Raw genomic sequence first — 16,661 nt, 5'->3', positions numbered from 1 at the left:
TAAAAAATGAAAAATAAATTAACAGTGATATACCATTTTGGCTATACATAAAAACATGAAAAACAGAACTAGTTCACTTTAACGGTTTGCTGTGGTCCTCTTCACTTACCTTATGCATTCTAAACATGCTAAGTGTTTACCATGATGAGTTTATAAGCTCTCTTCACAACTCTCAATGATCAGAGTAGAGTTCCTGATTATCGGACAATAAAATGTTTCCTAATTAGATCCAGACAGCACACAGTGGACTTATTTTGACCTCAAGAGCTGCTTATGTAATATTTATATATATGGGGGTAAACAACATTATAACATAGATCAGAAAACATAGTGATATGGTTCTTGTAACTGTCTGGCCACTCACCCTCCTCCAGAGTCCTCCCAATCTTCACGTCGCTGTCCGTGCCTTGGAATTCGTTGAAGAATGGTCGCACTTTAAACTCATAGGTGACGCCCTTCTTGAGCTGGGGCACCACGGCGCTGTCCTCCGCCGCCGTACGCACCTCGAAAACCGACCAATCGCTACGCACTTGCCCCTCTGCTGGAGACGGCCGGTACAGCACTTTGTATCCCTGGATATACTGGGACTGCTGCTCCACCTGCCCAGATGAGACGGGAGAAATATGGGTTCAGACTTATTACTGCTATATTGTGCATTATTTGTTGTGTTATTGGCCTTTAAACATGCTCTTGGCCTTTAAACCTTTGCCTTGGAACTTTTAGTTTTAGAAATTAAAATAATCTAGCTTCAGACAATAGACATCATGTTCCTACAGCTGCACTCTCTAAACGAGGAACTGGTGTTAGGCCACCATCTACTGGCAGCAAAGGAATTTAATATTGAAAAAACATACAGCATCTAGGGTTAGCAACCTTTATCTATATGCTAACCCAAGACTTTGATGGTAGAAATGCTTAGAATGAGTGTGGTGATGATTTATGTTTTACCTGCTATGTAACAATCCTGGGGTATTTGAAATCATGAAGTTTTTTTTAGTTACAACTCCATGTATGTGTTTGATGAGGGCATAATGTTATAACATCTTAAAAGCTCAAAAAAGCCCATTTTACTTAATATAAGTGGAAAAAGTGCATTTGACCCATTGTTCGATGCAGCTAGCGTAGCTTAGCTGCATCAAACAATTGGTCAAATGCACTTTCTCCACTTATATTATGTGCGGTATGGAGAGCGAGGTGGCAGCGAGGTGCATGCCAGCCTGCCCCACTCTGATAGAAACCACTTGACGGCTGTTAAAATAATACTGTAGAAGAGGAAGAGTGGAGTGTGAACGCTCTTAAGTGTAAATGTGGAACAGATGTGAGGGAGGGGATGGAGGGAGGGGAGGGAGGGGAACAGGGCTTTATATTTGGACCAGTGTTATCTACTGACATTTTGAATAGGAACAATAAAAATATACAACATATAGTATATGGGTTAACAATGTCTATAAAAACCCATTGATACATATAATTATATTACTAACAATTGTAAGAAATACTTTAGATTATATAATAGATCATATGTAAGGTTAGGGTAAGACACAGGGAGAAAGATCCAAACTCTGTACAGAAAGACCTGGGCAACCTGGGACTCCAAACCGAAAACTTCTTGCTGTGAGATGTGTGTTCTAGCCCTCAATCACTGTAAGTGCACATAAAGTAGGTAATATAATAATTTATAGCCTAGTCAAATATACTCAAATGTAGATTATATTTGGTGCAAATTGAATTATTATGTGTGATGTGTGGCCGCCTGAGTTCTACAATCTGGGATAGCTTTTGGACATTCAAAGACACTTCACAAACAATAAGAAACAGCAGAAGACGACGGTGGAGGACATGGGGGCGTGCCAGATTGAACAGGTGAGTTTTCAGGAGTGACTTTGAGAGAAAAGCCTACACATCCGCTGCCCTCTAAAATAGGCTGAAGTACCTCCACCCGTGTTGCCATGTTTGCTTTGGTTTGCTTGGACGCTTCACCTTTTTTGAACTCACAAATATCAGAGAATCCATCTTGCTGGAAAGGTTATACTGCAGATGATAGATATGATGATAGCTTTATAAGGCACATTAAATCCCTATACAGAGGCAGAATTCTTCCTCTCCACAGTGGCCTGCTCTGCCCCTCTGCCCCTCTGCCCACATCCTCTGCCCCATAAACTCATGATGATGGATGGACCTCGGAAAGTGGGAGAAGTGAAAAAGATACTGCCATGTCCGGGCTAATGTGAGCGATTACAGGCCAGTTTTCCCCGTCTGCTTGGAATGTTCCACTGTATTCTGACCGGTTTAGCTAGCTTTAATCCTTTCCCAATGTGGACCCTCTTGGCATCCACTTCGTCTTTGTGCTAAGCTAAATGCTAACACAGTTTTTACATAATCTAGACCACCTGAGCACATTATACTGAGGGAGGGACGGAGAATGGCTAACAGCTTTACGGGAGCACGCTGCCAAGTTTCACTGGAAGGCTATAGGAATGTTAGCATAATGTGCTAATTGTAAAGGTGGGTGGTGATAATTTACATCATTTCAGCTATATTTACTCAACCAAATCTTGTTTTGTGTTTGTGAGAGTTTTATGTAAGATGCTTTTCCATAAATTCTAAATCTTTTTGTAATATAATTGCACTTGTATGTGCTTATTTCATGTCGGATCATGTAATTATCAAATAATAAACAAACATCTGTTGGATTCATAAAGTAACATAATACAGTGTGCAAAAACACTTACATTGTATTGGCATACATTCATATACTGAGCACTTTAGTGTCCACTTACTGTCCACTGCACACGCACTGAGGAGGATGACAAGATGGTGGGGTTGTGCAGGTGGATGACCACATCTCCCAGATCCTTCTGGATCTGCCGGTGGTCCACGCCCTGGCTTGTGGGAGGGATGTCTGTCAAAAACACAGCTCTGTAAGCCCCTAAAAAAGTTCTGCTATAGATCAGATATTAATTTTGTCATTATTATTTTTCCCTCAGTGACAGAATTTACTTATAAAATATTATTTAATCTGCCAACCCTCTGGTTGGTGAGCAGACACTCAACCCGCACTGCTCTTGTCTAGCTAATGCTAATATAAATCAGAATGTAGTGGTCCCACCTTGAGTCTTGATGGCGTCTGCAATGGGGCTGGGCTCGCTCAGGCCGTAGGCATTGGCAGCTCTCACCAGGAACAGGTAGACGGCACTGGGTCTCAGCCCCTTCAGCACAAAGCTCTCTGTCTTCACATGCTCCGCCAGGGTCTGCCAGCTGCTGCCCGACGCATGGCTGTGGAGACACACACATGGAAAACCATTCTCAGGGTTGCATTTCAATAATGGGCTGTGGAGCTCCGAGACAACATTCCTCAGTACAGAATGCAGACTGTATATCTCTGGACTGCAAATAGGAAGTTAGCATAGCTGCAAATTGGCTCCATTGGGCCTGGCTTCAATTCAGTTGCTATTGAAAAAATGCCACCCTTTCTTCAGACAGGCTTGTCTTTCTGGCATTAAAATGCTTAAGTCGCTCTACATGATGGAAGGGCGAATGCAATCAACAGCCTCGCTCCTGAGTTGGCTCTGTGGTTGCCATGAGACACGCACTTGGATTTTCAAATGTGGAACTTGGCTCCAAAATTGGTCGCTATAAATGCTAGCCTTAATTGGCTTCAACTGACTCTAGCCAAAAGCATTGGCTAACACTGTCCAGAGATATATACAATAATGTAATCGGCCAGGCTAGAGGTCTCTTAGGCCTCAATGACATAAGAGGTGGGCGGGCCTTACCTGAAGGCCTTGATGACAGAGGAGGTGGGCGGGGCTTACCTGAAGGCCTCGATGACATAAGAGGTGGGCGTGGCTCCAGACAGCAGGTTGGGCTTCCAGGACAGGGTGACGGAGGTGCGAGTGACCTCTGTGACCTCCGGTTTGGAGGGAGCAGAAGGGATGAGGGCAGGGTCAGTTGGTCTGTTGGGCTGGACAGGAGCTCCAAACTCTGAGGGACACACAGTTAATAAATAACACATAAACTTCTATAAACATTATATAACATCTACACTGAGATGTTATTACTTTTTCTGAAATGTTCCACAGTATAGCATTAAACGTATCCATCCAGGTGTTTGCTTTGCTCAAAAAAACATGCAGTCTTATAGTGACTAGGCCCGCTTTTCCACAGATTTGACTTGTGACTTGGACTGGTAGCAGCTCCTCCTTGTTTCCATGGATATATGTGGTTAAGTTTAATGCAATACTGTGAAACATTCAAAGCAATTACATCTCCACATAGTGCACCTTTAATGGCACTATACCAGATTTTTTCCCATGTATTTGAGCTAAATGTGATACAGATGACACAGATTTGGTATATATTTGGTATATTCAGTCTACCGTGTAGTGCTTGCATCTAATTAGAAAGCATTTCATTGTACAGCAATCAGGAAGTGTGTGGTAGCATGCTATTGTTAGCTTTCCTGTCATAGCAAAACTCCATTCTGATCTTGAGAGTTGTGCAAAGGGCTTAAAAACGCAATGAATAATTAAGATACTCAAAATGGATAAGGAAAGGGAAGCACAAAGTTGTATAAAAAAAATATCATGTTGTTTACACCTGTAGATAATAGTAATAATTTTTAAAAAAAAGGCTCACCTTGGACCTCCAGATGTGCCTTCCACGTGGCTTCTCCACTCGGAGTCGACGCAATGCAAGTGTACGTGCCAGTGTCGCTGAGCTGCGGGCAAAATAAGACTTGTTAATTGAAATGATGAACTAAAATAAGCCTCCATTATCACCCCTCCTCCTCCTCTCCCCCTTTCCCTCTCTCTGCACAGTTCCAGGCACCTGTCCCTGTTCCCTAATCTCCCTCACCCATCACCCCTCGCTCGGGCTCACAGCAGCTGCACACAGGCCCAAATGATCCAATCCAGGTCAAGGGAAAGATGTCCACACTCTTTGGATGCTAACTAGGGACTATTTTTCCTCTGTTATGCTCCCGATTGGCAGACATGGAGGAGTGGGCACTGCTATGCAACAGATGAGAAGACAGTGTGTGTGGGTGTGTGTGTGTGGGGGTGTGTGTTTGAATACAACTACACTTTAAGGGTGAGGGTTCTATGTCTGGTTGTCTATTTGAAAGCTTAATTAGCACAATTTTATGATTTCTTATATTTTGTACATTCACTCCCTTTATTTACTTTGCAGCTGTACCTTGGTGATTATTCCTGATGCCAAAGCTGCTTTGGGACAGTCTGCAGGCAAGGTGGGTAAATTGTCCTTGGATTTAGATGCGCTGTGAGATAAGTGAGAAACCCACTCAGCAAACTACTGTAATTTGTCTTGTAATCTACTCAATCTGCATAACATGTTGTGAACCAAAAATGGACTAAAACTAAACATACTATTTTACTAAATGTTGACACAATTATTCTTGTAACTAGAATATACTGTACCTATTTTATCAATCATCAGCCCAGATTTACTGATTATCAGCCCAATGCAGTGGAACCTATCTCCAGATCTTGGTCTCATCTTAGTCAGGACTACCTTAGCTGGAGGATTTGGCGTATTGTACTTATTATAGACCAGTGGTCGGCAACGTCCGGCCCGCGGGAAAATGTTGGCCCTTTGCCAATTTATTTTGGCCCGCCAGAGGATTTTGGACTTTCTTCCGGCATTGATTCTTTAATACTGTCATGATCCGCTCCGTCTGCTCCACGTTTTTCCTCCTGTCCTGCTCGTTCCTTCCCTCACCTGCCGAGCTGGGCTGAGCTCCTGGCTCCTCCTGCGCGCACCTGCAGCTCATCAGCGCGATCACCACCACCTGCTGTGTATAAGAGGAGGCAGGACCAGACACTCAGGGCGAGATCATCTGCGTTTCTACACCCTGTTCAGTGCCGGTTCATCTTCGTTTCAGCCTCATCCCGTTCGGTGCCGGATCGTATGTGCGTCTCCACCCAGCTTGCTGGACCGTCTCAGCTCCAGCGCTCCCGGCTCAGCTCCGACCCTGCTTCCACCCTGCTTCCCAGCCCTGGTACTGTCTGTTTTATCTCTGCATTCCGCGACCCCGGACCCTGATTAGCACTCTGCGTCCTGCCCTGGTGCTGCCCGCATCGTCATCTCCGCTGCGCTCCACGTTCCACTCCTGGATCCTGGTCCGTGCCTCACCTCCTGCCCACCGCCGGATCAACCCTCGAACTGCACCATTTGTCATTTCTTTAATAAATACTGTAAATATTCCCCGAGTCTGCATCCTTTGGTCCGCTACACCCACCGTTACGACAAATACCAAGTTATGTGGGCACCGCTACGGGCATTCCACTGCCCATGATGTGCATGTAACACAACATTAAAAGCAAACAATGAACTGGTGTGTACATACACCTTCACCAGTCAAAATCGTGGCTAACTGTTTTTGGACATCTGGTGAGGCAAGTGTGCAGACTGCGCGCAGCTCAAGGAATGTGCACCAGTTACGCTATAGCCTTCTTGCACTTCTGTGGTTAGTTATTCAAAATTCCCTATTTTATTAAAATAAATCACTTAATCACAAAACTGTCAAAATACTCAGTTTGAAGATTTCTTTTAACCGGGGTGGGGACTTGCTTTTTGTCCACATGTCAGGTTTTATTGTTCCCGACCTTTGCTCATGTTTGACACAACATAAATCCACTTAGCCATGTCAATTTTAAACATTTTTCATTTACGTTGTGATTTTATCACGATCCTTGCTGCACTTGGCATCATCCAAGTCCTACAGCTCTCTCACAGTCGTGCGTAAAGGTGCAGGTCATTACGGCACCAAATGCGGAGTAAGGAAGCCGTTAGTGCGGTATTACGCACGACTAAAAGCCTGTCGTAGTTTAACCTTCGAGGCAGAGCTAAATCGCAGTGATGGCCACAAGAAGACAGCGTGAGAAAAGAATTTTGATGGAGAGATTTGACGATAAGCAATAATTACGCAGCTTCCTGGTTCAAGTAACCGTCTTAGAAAGATTTTATCCTTGTTTAAATCCGCACATTTTAACCACAAAAGTATTAGTTTCAATTAATATCATGAGACAAAGACCTGTATAATTGAGGTAAAACCTTAAAATGAAAAGTTTTTCATAGCTCTACCCGATACTGTGCGCCTTTAGTATCCATGTTCAACAAAGGCATAATTCTTACCAAAACCATAATAAAAGGAGCAAAAGCTTTTGCCCGAGGATTTTTTAATTGGCTGTTTTAGGTGAGTTAAAATGCATGTAATTCATATTTATGTATTTATAAATATATGTAAGCCAATACCTTTACCATCTGGCCCGCCACCTGTGGGCGCTGAAAAAAATTGGCCCGAAGCCAAGCGAAGTTGCCGACCCCTGTTATAGACAGATGAAAAACCTGAATGAACCAAAGGAAACCAAGCAAAGAAATAGCAAACTAAAAACTGCACACAGAAAGATCCCACCAGCTTGGGATTCAAACCAGGGACCTTCTTGCTGTGAGGTGAGAGAGCTAGCACCTACTACTCACCTACTAACTGAGCTACTACTGTCATCATTGCTTTTGTATCAAAGTATGTCCAGCAACATCTGAGAATTTAATATAGGACCTTCGAAGTGCTCTACTGTGTATTTTTAAACTACACATACATCTTCGCTAGAATCATTTGGATGATTCGAGTGAAGCTAATCTTTAATGAACAAAAGGTAAAAGGAGTTGTTAACTTGAAAACTACCGCTTCATGAAATCACAAGGTGTAACAGAGCATTTTGAGCTTTGGAGATGTAAACAGACTAATAATAAAGGGTTACTTAAATATGACTTAAAGCTCACAACAATCAGTTTTACATAATATTGGATCTTTATTGAAAAAGACAATGGATTTATTATATAGACGCAGTAATTCACATTCTAAACAGACAGTGACTTCCACCCACATAGAAAGCTACTTCTCTCCAGCCATTTTTTTTGTTTTAAAATGTACTTTTTTGGTAGATACTTCAGAAAATTGAGATTTGTATGTTAAAATCCAATCAAAATACTGGAGGTACATTGTTGAGTGATACGTAAAGTATAAAGTAGAATTTGAAAAGTTGCTAACAGCTTATTTCAGATTAGAAGGTGTTTGGATGTGGGAGGTGGGTGAGAGGGTCTCCCTGTGGTGATGCTGCTGCTGCTGTAAACAAGCTAACCCCAAAAAGTGCTGGCTAGCCTCCAGGTGAACTGTTTTTAGTGTTTTGCCAAGAAAACTGTTGAAATGCTACCACCCACATGACGTGCAACCGCAGCTTCTTCATTAAAGCAATTTTGGAATGACTTTGTGTGGCTCACTGCAAAAACAATGCATTTCAAATGACTCAAAATCAGAAAATTCTATTTTTTTTAACTAAATATGGACCAAAAAAAAAAACAAAAAAACACAGACAAGGCCACTGGACAAGGTACTTTATTCAAATAAAATAAAACAAAAATAAGACTCCAGTTTAGTGTTGTCACAATACTAAAATTTAGATTTTGATACTAAGGAACAAACCCAATTCCGATGTCATGATGATAATAAACTCTTTCTTTAGACAATAGAATGTGATTTTCCACATTAAATGGCAGTACTTTCTTTTATATTCCCATGTGGCCTTATATCTGTGTAATCCCTCAGTGGTCCAGGTAGGTTCCATGGGCGTATACTAGTCTATGTGGTTTTATACTTGTTCTGATACAGCTCAAGATCATTCTAAAGATATTCTATTCTGTTTTGATTAGTATCTGATTTTCAATTTTTTGACAACCCTTATTCAGTTAAAAAAACAAACAAACATACAATTTACAATAAATGTTGATTTGTGTGGCTTTGACAGCATATTTTTATTTATATCTCAGATTTACAGTATTTACTATAGGACACATTATATTTGTTTATGATCAATGTTGCCAGTTCTGATCTGTTTGTGAGTGAGGCTGGTTAACCCTTTATGCTCTAAGCTAACATTAGACTGTTTTATATTGTTGCATTTATTCTGATTGAGAACTTTAAAAACATTTAAATATTACACACCATTCACCAATTCATGATTTTGAAGACTAAATGTAGTCACTGTGCATGGCATGTTCTGAATCAAAAATTTTGTTTTTGCATTTCTCCCATAGGGATATAAACCTGGGTTTTTCCATGTTTCTGTTTTGACTGCCCTAGAATTGTCAGTTTGGGCCATTTTAACACATAAAATGCTCTTTTTTTTTTTTTTTTTTTTTTATATAAAACAGTACATGATGAAATGTTTTCATATGAGTAAACTACAGAAGAAGTTTCAAATTGATAACTCTAAATTACTTAAATAAATTAAGTTAAATTAAATAACAGTCAGTCTAATGTCAAAATTACTCAAATCAAGATTTCAATTAAATTTTTTTATTTGCATGTTGTTTTTTTTTGCAGTGTATCACCCCCCGTAGCTGAAACGACCCGTCCATCCCAAACCTCTTCATTAGAGGGATGGCAGGTTGACTTTGAGGCCTGTATTATGGAAACGCGCCTGTGGAGAGACACCCGCCCCACCCGCCTGCCTCGCCCCGGTCGGCTAATCAAACGCACCCTGCCACCCACTGCCCAACACGCCACACTTCATCACTGTATATAAGACTGACACGATCCCCCATACCTCTCCCAAACCCAAACACACATACACACACACATTGCCACATTGGAGTAGCCATGTTGAACCAGGGCCATTTGATTGACAGGTTAATACATTTATTTATAGGGCGCCTTTCTGGGCACTCAAGGTCACCTTACAATACAATATAATATACAATTTACAGACAGTTAAAATTATATTTATGAACATACAGTTAAAAGCATTCAGATAAAAAAAAAACATTGAAAAGGGCAGAGCAGTTGTGGATTATAAAGAATATGCCAGTCTGAACAAGTGGGTTTTAAGTTTGGATTTGAAGTGTGAGAGTGTGTCAGTATTGCGGAGGTCAGGGGGGAGAGAGTTCCAGAGCTGGGGAGCAGAGCGGCTGAAGGCCCTGCTCCCCATTGTGACAAGCCGGGCTGAGGGAACAGAGAGATGGAGAGAGGAAGAGGAGCAGAGAGAGCGAGCGGGTGTGGCAATATGGAGGAGGTCTGAGAGGTATGGAGGTGCAAGGTTATGGATGGCTTTGAATGTGTGGAGCAGGATTTTATATTGGATGCGGTGTGAGATGGGGAGCCAATGAAGTTGCTGTAGGATGGGTGTGATGTGGCTGATGGAAGGGGTGCGTGTGATGATGCGAGCTACTGAATTCTGAACCAGCTGAAGTTTATGGAGTGTTTTTTGTGGGAGACCAAAGAGAAGAGAATTGTAGTAATCCAGGCGAGAAGTGATGAGGCTGTGTACAAGTACGGCTGTGGACTGTGGTGTGAGGGAGGGCCGGAGACGATTAATGTTGCGTAGGTGAAAATAGGCGGAGCGGGTGACTCTTAACCTGAGGGGAAGGAGAGATGGAGGAGTATAGAAAAATTGTTGATCTTGTTTAGGGTGGATTTGGTGTCGACAAGGAGAAGTTCAGTTTTATTGCTATTGAGTTTGAGAAAAGTGGAGGTGAACCAGGATTTGACTTCATTGATACAAATAAGAAGGGTTGATGGTGGGAGTGATGAGTTTGGTTTGCCAGAGAGGTAGAGCTGGGTGTCATCCGCATAGCAGTGGAAGTGGATGTGGTGTTTCTGGAAAATGTGACCAAGGGGGAGGAGATAGATGATGAATAGCTTGGTGGGGGTGGGGCTGACAGGAACACATGGCTTATTTAGGCAGCAGCAGGGGGGATGCTCATAGACAGATTTTGACAGTTTTAAGTATAGATGTGTGAAAATGAGCCAAAAAGAGCTAGCACCCCAGTTCAACATACACAAAATAAAGATTATGGTTTACTGGCAAAAGCTAGTAATGATACTTTTGTGAGGAACAAGCTTATTTCATGTTTAGGCTGAGTTTAGGCTTTACTGTGCATTTTCTAGATGAATGGAGCAAACTAGAGACCGTGAAGAAAGTACATGCAGTTTGGTACAGTTTAGTAAATTATTCAACACCTTCAACCTTCACCTTCAACTGTCTAAGTCATTTTTTGGCCAAACTGAGTTCTCCCCAGACTCGGCTGCATCTGTAGGTGTCATTGGCCAATCGGAAAGAATTTTACAGCCAAAAACACCAAACTGCTCCAGTCAAATTAAGAACTTATTTTTGGCCCTCGCCACTCACGAAGTGATGGCGAGGGGCATTGTTCTTCCTGGGTTTCTTCTTCTTATTATTATTATTGGCCCTCGCCACTCACGAAGTGATGGCGAGGGGCATTGTTCTTCCTGGGTTTCTTCTTCTTATTATTATTGGCCCTCGCCACTCACGAAGTGATGGCGAGGGGCATTGTTCTTCCTGGGTTTCTTCTTATTATTATTATTATTATTTTTTTTCCCCCCCTGGGATCGCAATTTTCACCCCCTGAACGTCAACGAAAAGTCTCACATGGGGGTATCAAATCGACCGGCTTGGCAAAAAATTCAAGAAAATATGCATCACGAAAATGACCCACACACACTGGCTCGACAGCGCCACCTAGAAAATTCAAAATTTTAAAATGAATTGGGAGCCGACACGCATTTTTCGCCCTAGCTTGACGAAATTCACACCAGTGATAGAGCTCATGGAGACAAGCAAAAAAGCCAATCATAGTGCCGCCCTAGGACGGACAGGAAGTCGGCTATATTGAATCGAAAATTCGCCAAATTTTTCGCTGCGTGTTTTCAAAACGCTACTAGTCTCAGGTTTTTGGTCCAAATGAGCTCAGATTTCACATGCCACATCCAGACACATGGGTTTTCAAAAGTTATCCACGTTTTCTCCAAATTCCACACGGTTCGCCCGTACGCCGCCACCGAAATATGCCTTCGTTTCCTGTTTTTTCGATGTCCTCTCACGACCACAGGCATTGCCCTACAGAGCTCACATTCACATCACATATGCGAGATTGTGGCATGAGTGGAATGCAATATTAATTTTAATCAAAATGAACACTATAGCGCCCCCTACCATAGGGGTGAAACGCAAACATTATCGGATTCCTACGAAATTCGGGAAATAAATTGGGGGCATGACGTGGACCAAAAAATAATATTACGGGCATAGGTCATTTTTTACACTTGGCCACCAGGGGCGCAAAGACTCCAAAAAAAATCATTTAAAAATGCCTGACACGCACATGCATTGGTCTACACAGCTCAAATTCACATCACACGTGTGATATGAGGGTATTAATAAAATGGATTATTAATTGTAATAAAAATGAACACTATAGCGCCCCCTACCATAGGGGTGAAACGCCAACATTATCGGATTCCTACGAAATTCGGGTAATAAATCAGTGGCATCACAAGAAACAAAAAATTACATTATGGCCATGACTCATTTTCCACGGTTGGCCACCAGGGGCGCAAATACTAAAAAAAAAATCATAAAAAAATTTCTGACACGCACATGCATTGGTCTACACAGCTCAAATTCACATCACACGTGTGATATTAGTGTATTAATAGAATGCACTATTAATTGTTATCTAAATGAACACTATAGCGCCCCCTACAGTATTGGTAAAATACACAACTTTGTCCGATTGGCATGAAACTTGGGGAGATAATTGTGGGCATTAAAACGGTCAAAAAAGTCAATTACACTATACCTGTATTATGTACGTGGTTGCCGGTGCAAAGCCACAGACCCCTCTCATATAGAGTCAGAGCCACACAGCCCAGGCCCACACTGCATATTAACATTGTTCTTCGTTTTTCCGCCAAAACAATCGCATTTTTCACCCCCTGAACATTCACGAAAAGTCTCACATGGGGGTATAGAATCGACCGGCTCGGCGAAAAATTTCATAAAATTGGTGTCGGCAAAATGTTCCATGCCCCCTGACTCGACAGCGCCACCTAAAAATTCACCCCTATGGGAGAGGAGCCTGGTTTATTTTGGAAAACACACACAAAAATCAGAACAGTGATAGAGAATGGGGGGACAAGCATAAATATGAATTGAAGTACTGCTCTATGACAGACAGGAAGTCGGCCATTTTGGATCAAAAATTTGCCACTTCATTCGCAGCGTGTTTTCAAAAACGCTACTAGTCTCAGGTTTTTGGTCCAAATGAGCTCAGATTTCACATGCCACATCCAGACACATGGGTTTTCAAAAGTTATCCACCTTTTCTCCAAATTCCACACGGTTCGCCCGTACGCCGCCACCGAAATATGCCTTCGTTTCCTGTTTTTTCGATGTCCTCTCACGACCAGAGGCATTGCCCTACAGAGCTCACATTCACATCACATATGCGAGATTGTGGCATGAGTGGAATGCAATATTAATTTTAATCAAAATGAACACTATAGCGCCCCCTACCATAGGGGTGAAACACAAACATTATCGGATTCCTACGAAATTCGGGAAATAAATTGGGGGCATGACGTGGACCAAAAAATAATATTACGGGCATAGGTCATTTTTCACACTTGGCCACCAGGGGCGCAAAGACTCCCAAAAAAATCATTTAAAAATGCCTGACACGCACATGCATTGGTCTACACAGCTCAAATTCACATCACACGTGTGATATGAGGGTATTAATAAAATGGATTATTAATTGTAATAAAAATGAACACTATAGCGCCCCCTATCATAGGGGTGAAACGCCAACATTATCGGATTCCTACGAAATTCAGGGAATAAATCAATGGCATCAGAAGAAACAAAAAATTACATTATGGCCATGAGTAATTTTCCACGGTTGCCCACCAGGGGCGCAAATACTAAAAAAAAAATCATAAAAAAATTTCTGACACGCACATGCATTGGTCTACACAGCTCAAATTCACATCACACGTGTGATATTAGTGTATTAATAGAATGCACTATTAATTGTTATCTAAATGAACACTATAGCGCCCCCTACAGTATTGGTAAAATACACAACTTTGTCCAATATGCATGAAACTTGGGGAGATAATTGGGGGCATTAAAAGGGGCAAAAAAGTCCATTACACCATACCTGTATTATGTACGTGGTTGCCGGTGCAAAGCCACAGACCCCTCTCATATGGAGTCAGGGCCACACAGCTCAGGGCCACACTGCATATTAACATTGTTCTTCGTTTTTCCGCCAAAACAATTGCATTTTTCACCCCCTGAACATTCATGAAAAGTCTCACATGGGGGTATAGAATCGACCGGCTCTGCGAAAAATTTCATAAAATTGGTGTCGGCAAAATGTCCCATGCCCCCTGACTCGACGGCACCACCTAAAAATTCACCCCTATGGGAGAGGAGCCTGGTTTATTTTGGAAAACACACACAAAAATCAGAACCGTGATAGAGAATGGGGGGACAAGCATAAAAATGAATTGAAGCACTGCTCTATGACAGACAGGAAGTCAGCCATGTTGGATCAAAAATTCGCCACTTCATTCGCAGCGTGTTTTCAAAACGCTACTAGTCTCAGGTTTTTGGTCCAAATGAGCTCAGATTTCACATGCCACATCCAGACACATGGGTTTTCAAAAGTTATCCACGTTTTCTCCAAATTCCACACGGTTCGCCCGTACGCCGCCACCGAAATACGCCTTCGTTTCCTGTTTTTTCGATGTCCTCTCACTACCACAGGCATTGCCCTACAGAGCTCACATTCACATCACATATGTGTGATTGGGGCATGAATGGAATGCAATATTAATTTGAATCAAAATGAACACTATAGCGCCCCCTACCATAGGGGTGAAACGCCAACATTATCGGATTCCTACGAAATTCGGGAAATAAATTGGGGGAATGACGTGGACCAAAAAATAATATTACGGGCATAGGTCATTTTTCACACTTGGCCACCAGGGGCGCAAAGACTCCAAAAAAAATCATTAAAAAATTTCTGACACGCACATGCATTGGTCTACACAGCTCAAATTCACATCACACGTGTGATGTGAGGGTATTAATAGAATGCACTATTAATTGTTATCTAAATGAACACTATAGCGCCCCCTACAGTATTGGTAAAATACACAACTTTGTCCGATTGTCATGAAACTTGGGGAGATAATTGTGAGCATTAAAAGGGTCAAAAAAGTCCATTACACCATACCTGTTTTATGTACACGGTTGCCGGTGCAAAGCCACAGACCCCTCTCATATAGACTCAGGGCCACACAGCTCAGGGCCACACTGCATATTAACATTGTTCTTCGTTTTTCCGCCAAAACAATCGCATTTTTCACCCCCTGAACATTCACGAAAAGTCTCTCATGGGGGTATAGAATCGACCGGCTTGGTGAAAAATTTCATAAAATTGGTGTCGGGAAAATGTCCCATGCCCCCTGACTCGACAGCGCCACCTAAAATTTCACCCCTGTGGGAGAGGAGCCTGGTTTATTTTGGAAAACACACACAAAAATCAGAACAGTGATAGAGAATGGGGGGACAAGCATAAATATGAATTGAAGCACTGCTCTATGACAGACAGGAAGTCGGCCATTTTGGATCAAAAATTCGCCACTTCATTCGCAGCGTGTTTTCAAAACGCTACTAGTCTCAGGTTTTTGGTCCAAATGAGCTCAGATTTCACATGCCACATCCAGACACATGGGTTTTCAAAAGTTATCCACGTTTTCTCCAAATTCCACACGGTTCGCCCGTACGCCGCCACCGAAATACGCCTTCGTTTCCTGTTTTTTCGATGTCCTCTCACGACCACAGGCATTGCCCTACAGAGCTCACATTCACATCACATATGCGAGACTGGGGCATGAGTGGAATGCAATATTAATTTTAATCAAAATGAACACTATAGCGCCCCCTACCATAGGGGTGAAACGCAAACATTATCGGATTCCTACGAAATTTGGGGAATCAATTCATGGTCTTAGAAGAAAAAAAAAATTACATTATGGCCATGGGTTATTTTTCACTGTTGGCCACCAGGGGCGCAATGAATTGAAAAGAAATTGGCACTTGGCACTTTGACTTGCATGTCTATGAATTATATCTACTCCTGGGTTTTTCATCCAAATTACCTCAAATTCCACATACAGCATGTACATATGTGGTTTGTCAATAATCATCCACGTTTTGGGGATATTCTTTATGGTTCATGAGTAGGATGCCCTCAAAATATGACTTCGTCATTGGATTTAAATTCCTACACGACTTTTCCTTAAGTGCAAATGAAACCTGACTAGTCCTAGGTTTTTCATCCAAATTTCCTCAAACTCCACATACAGCATGTACACATGATTATTGTCAATAATCATCCACGTTTTGGGGATATTCTTTGGATCTTCTTGGTTTATGCACAGAACACTGTCAAAATATGACTGCTTTCCTGCATATTTGATTCCCTCTCACAGACACATGGATCAGCCTAAAAAGCTCAAATTGAAATCACTGATGCGGATTAAAACTGTGAATAGAGAACCATAATAAACATGTGGCCAGTGACCTCCATAGCGCCCCCTACTGTACATGTAAAAAACACAACTTTGTCCGATTGGCATGAAAGTTGGTGAGATCATTGTGGACCTCAAAAGAGGCAAAAAAGTCCATTACACCATACCTCTATTGTGCACGAGGTTGCCGGTTCAACGCCGTGGACCTCCATTATAATGTGTTGGTCACACATAT

The 16,661-nt window shown here is 42.1% G+C and overlaps 1 protein-coding gene across 2 annotated transcripts in view; it reads right to left on the bottom strand.

The window, feature by feature from the left end:
* Positions 1 to 16,661, bottom strand: part of robo1 (roundabout, axon guidance receptor, homolog 1 (Drosophila)) — a 315,801-nt gene that overhangs the window by 51,224 nt on the left and 247,916 nt on the right. For both annotated transcript variants that reach the window (XM_055226042.1, XM_055226043.1), the window contains exons 10-14: positions 4,639 to 4,720; positions 3,816 to 3,984; positions 3,110 to 3,276; positions 2,781 to 2,902; positions 365 to 599 (exon numbers count right to left, since the gene is read on the bottom strand). In XM_055226042.1, coding sequence (XP_055082017.1) covers positions 365 to 599; positions 2,781 to 2,902; positions 3,110 to 3,276; positions 3,816 to 3,984; positions 4,639 to 4,720 — 775 coding nt within the window. The remainder of the gene's footprint in view (positions 1 to 364; positions 600 to 2,780; positions 2,903 to 3,109; positions 3,277 to 3,815; positions 3,985 to 4,638; positions 4,721 to 16,661) is intronic.

The sequence above is a fragment of the Periophthalmus magnuspinnatus genome, chromosome 13, assembly GCF_009829125.3.
Source record: "Periophthalmus magnuspinnatus isolate fPerMag1 chromosome 13, fPerMag1.2.pri, whole genome shotgun sequence".
Lineage (NCBI taxonomy): Eukaryota > Metazoa > Chordata > Actinopteri > Gobiiformes > Gobiidae > Periophthalmus > Periophthalmus magnuspinnatus.
This window is presented reverse-complemented; position numbering and strand designations above follow the sequence as displayed.